At 59.7% G+C, this 3,752-nt stretch overlaps 1 protein-coding gene across 1 annotated transcript; it reads left to right on the top strand.

The window, feature by feature from the left end:
* Nucleotides 1-1,986: 1,986 nt before the first annotated feature.
* ACTRT2 (actin related protein T2) lies at nucleotides 1,987-3,120 on the top strand. The gene has a single exon (XM_019658450.1). It carries the CDS (start codon nucleotides 1,987-1,989, stop codon nucleotides 3,118-3,120), a length of 1,134 nt encoding a protein of 377 aa, XP_019513995.1.
* Nucleotides 3,121-3,752: the final 632 nt, after the last annotated feature.

Raw genomic sequence — 3,752 nt, 5'->3', positions numbered from 1 at the left:
GTGAGAAAGCTGAGCCTGAAGGTGGGGGGAGGGCTGTGTGGCCTGAGGCAGCTGACCCCTGGGACACGGTTATCGTGTGTTGCTTCAGCAGCGGGGTGCCGATGGCCTCAGCACACTCCCATACCTACCAGTCAGTCTAAGCTTTGCATAAGTGTCTGTCCTTTCCTCTCTGTCTCTCCTGCAAATGTCAAATGTCCCAGCCAATGCCGGGCCACCGGGCCACAGCCATGGGCGTTTGGAACCGACATGCAGCCCTCTTGCCCCAGCTGCTCCCACGTGGCCACTTTGGAGCCCAAATCCAGAGACCTTGAGAGCATGTGCCTCCTGGTTCAGCCCTGAGTGCAGACAGCAAAGAGAAAATTCGAGCAAAGTCTGAGATCCGAGTACACAGGCCGTTTGTGGTGTCACCAGGCTGGACCTCAAGTCACACCCGTACACTCACAGGAGCCTGCGAGGGACACACAGTCCCCTAAATGTTGAACCCCAAAGCTGTGCAAACTCAGGGTCTGGGGTCAAGTCACAGCATCAGCCCTGTCATACACTTGATTCCATTTCGTGTCTGGAGGTGTCCCTGGGCAAAATCTCAAGTAACACCGAGCTCTGATTGACTCCCACCCAGGGCTCAGCCCCGGTAGGTGCCCACAGAGCCTCATGTCTAGGTCACAAGTCTACACCACACACCTTTTGCACATGGGCACACCGTGCGTCTACACGACACGACTGGCACGTATTGATTTTTTGCTGGTGGGTTGGCAGGACGTGCAGTGAGCTCCACTGGCAGAGGTGGCACGGGGCTGGGAGGGGTGTAGCCCTGGGAGGGGGTCCCCTGGGAGAGCGTTCTGGGTCAGGGAAGGAGCTGGACTGTGGGGTGGTTTGGGACGTGACAAGAGGGGACAAGCTACCAGTAAACGTCGTGTTCTCCAAGGTCACCCTACCATCCTTAAGACATCAGTGGGCTCTGCTTCTCAGGCCTGATCCCACCAGTTTCTTCCTGACTGAAAACCGGGCCGGGGGCTGGTGGCTGGAGTGGCCCCTGAGCCTGGTCCCTCGCCACCTTCCTGACCCTGACGACCTGGTCGTTTTTGACTGTGCTTCAGTGGGCTGGGCCGATTGGGACAGGCCACAGGCAGAGATGCCCCAGGCCGGAATCAGGGCTGCCCCCACATGAAAGCTCACACCCCCCTCCTCACAGGCCACTGCGTGCCCAACCCCATGGACCACTGGATGTTGCTCTGTGACAGCTCCTGGGGCTGCAGAGAGCAGTGAGGGACCCTGACCCCAAGCCAGAGTAGGGACATGCACTCTTGGAGAGAGAGCCAGCAGGCCCAGAGGGCTTTGCTTAGCGTCCACCCGGTGGGACAGACAGCCAGAGCTGCTGGGGTGATGGGAAGAGGAACCCCCAAGGGCTTCCTGGAGGAGTCTGAGTTCACAAAGAATGTTCTAAGTGCTGTGAGGAGGCTGTGGGCACCATCCCTCCAACCTGGACCAGTGCCTGGTGTGTGGTCACTCCTTAGCAAAGGAAGTGTTTTGTCAGCAGCTCAGTGGGCCAGAGATGCCAGTTCTCTGGGTAGGCCCAGGATGGGCTGCCTCACTCAGTTCTAAGGCTTGGCCTCAGGTCCACAAGCTGTTGATAATGGCTTGCCTTTCCTGTTTGGTGCCTGACCAGGCAGCACCAGGGACTCTGAACCCTCACCCTCTAGAGACCCTCTGGTGCCACTGGGGACAATTGTTGCCTTGGCTGTATTGTTACATGTGGGGCCGTCATCCCTGCAAAGGCCTCAGCAGCCAGGCCAGTGAAAGCAGAGCTGACCTGTGGGTGAGGGTGGGGGCTCTCAGGGACCCGCCATGTGCTCGCCTGCCTGGGAGACGCCCGACGACTGTGGAATCCCGTGCCCTTGAAACTTCCAGAGGGGCCTGTTGTGTCACAAAGCAGCCGAGAGGGCTCTGTCTTTATTTTGGTGACGCGCAGATGAGGACACCACAGCAATGTTTAATCCTCATGTATTAGAGTGTCCCGCTGTGATTTTTGACAATGGGTCTGGGCTCTGCAAAGCAGGCCTGTCCGGAGAGATCGGACCCCGCCACGTCATCAGCTCCGTCGTGGGCCACCCGAAATTCAAAATGCCTTCGGCAGGAGCCAATCGGAAGACATACTTTGTAGGGGAAGAGGCCCTGCACAAGCGTGAGGTCCTGCACTTGTACCACCCCATTGAGCGAGGCCTGGTCACGGGGTGGGACGACATGGAGAAGCTCTGCAAGCACCTCTTCGAGTGGGAGCTGGGCGTGAAAGCCAGCGAACGGCCGGTGCTCATGACCGAGCCCTCCCTGAACCCCAGGGAGGCCCGAGAGAGGATGGCCGAGGTGATGTTTGAGAAGTTCCATGTGCCTGCCTTCTACCTGTCGGATCAGGCGGTGCTGGCCCTCTACGCCTCGGCCTGCGTCACGGGCCTGGTAGTAGACAGCGGGGACGGGGTCACTTGCACTGTCCCCATCTTTGAGGGGTACTCCCTGCCCCATGCGGTCACCAAGCTCTACGTGGCGGGGAGGGACATCACGGAGCACCTCACGCAGCTGCTGCTGGCTAGCGGGCGGACCTTCCCGTGTGTCCTGGACAAAACCCTGGCGAACGACATTAAGGAGAAGCTGTGCTACGTGGCCCTGGAGCCCGAGCAGGAGCTGTCCCGGAGGTCCGAGGAGATCCTGAGAGAGTACAGGCTGCCGGACGGGAGCATCGTCCACATTGGGGACCAGCTGTTCCAGGCGCCCGAGGCCCTGTTCACGCCCGACCAGCTGGGCATTCAGAACCCGGGCCTCTGCGAGATGGTCTCCTGCAGCATCGCCAAGTGTGACGCCGACATCCAGAACACGCTTTATGGGGATATTGTGCTGTCCGGGGGCACCACTCTGTTCCACGGGCTCGACAATCGGCTCCTGAAGGACCTGGAGCAGCTGGCTTCCAAAGGGACCCCCATCAAGATCACGGCTTCCCCCGACAGGTGGTTCTCCACGTGGATTGGCGCCTCGGTCGTCACCTCCCTCAGCAGCTTCAAGCAGATGTGGGTCACCTCCGCAGACTTCAAGGAGTTTGGCACATCCGTGGTTCAGAGAAGGTGCTTCTGAGGCGCCCTGCGCACGGGCGTTCCCGGGGGCCGTGAGCTCACCCCTCGGCACCGGCAGGGTGTTCAGTAAAAGGCAGAATGATGCAGTCTTTGGCCATGTCCGGCTCGGCTCTTTCTCAGCGGCACCAGAATGGTTTCTGACCCTGGTGGTGAGTCTCTGGGAAGTCGCTCTGTCCCCACCCCCTCGCTTTCTCCTGAGAAAGCCTTGGGTTATGAGTTGAGGCTGTGTCCACCTGCAGCGTTTGGACCGAAAGCAGGGGCCCGGGCCTCATGCCCGGAGCTCGAGTCCGCAGGAGTCTGGAGTCCGCATTTTAAACACATGTTGTAGGTGGATCTGAGACAGAGTCAGGAGGGGGCACAGGGACAAGCAGTGCTGCCCTGTGCTGAGGGGCAACAAGCCCTCACTGGGGTGGGTCTTTGGCCCAGCAGGGCTCTCACAGCTGAGCAGGTGGGAGCCCTTGTCACGGGAGGAGGGGACCCACAGGGGAGAAATCCCCATCTGTTCAAGGCTTTCTGAGGCTCCCACAGCCCCGGCGCATGCGAGACTCAGCCCCTCCACTGGGTGATGGCGACCTGTCTGTGTGTTTTTACTTTCAAAGATATTTATGGCAGTGTTTACGGGTAAAGCACTGG

Source organism: Hipposideros armiger, unplaced genomic scaffold, assembly GCF_001890085.2.
Source record: "Hipposideros armiger isolate ML-2016 unplaced genomic scaffold, ASM189008v1 scaffold_284, whole genome shotgun sequence".
Lineage (NCBI taxonomy): Eukaryota > Metazoa > Chordata > Mammalia > Chiroptera > Hipposideridae > Hipposideros > Hipposideros armiger.
The sequence above is the reverse complement of the archived record's forward strand: the minus strand, read 5'-3'. Positions and strand labels throughout refer to the sequence as shown.

Excerpts from the sequence above, each read along its gene's own strand:
- ACTRT2 (XM_019658450.1), top strand. The coding sequence starts at position 1,987 with ATGTTTAATCCTCATGTATTAGAGTGTCCCGCTGTGATTTTTGACAAT.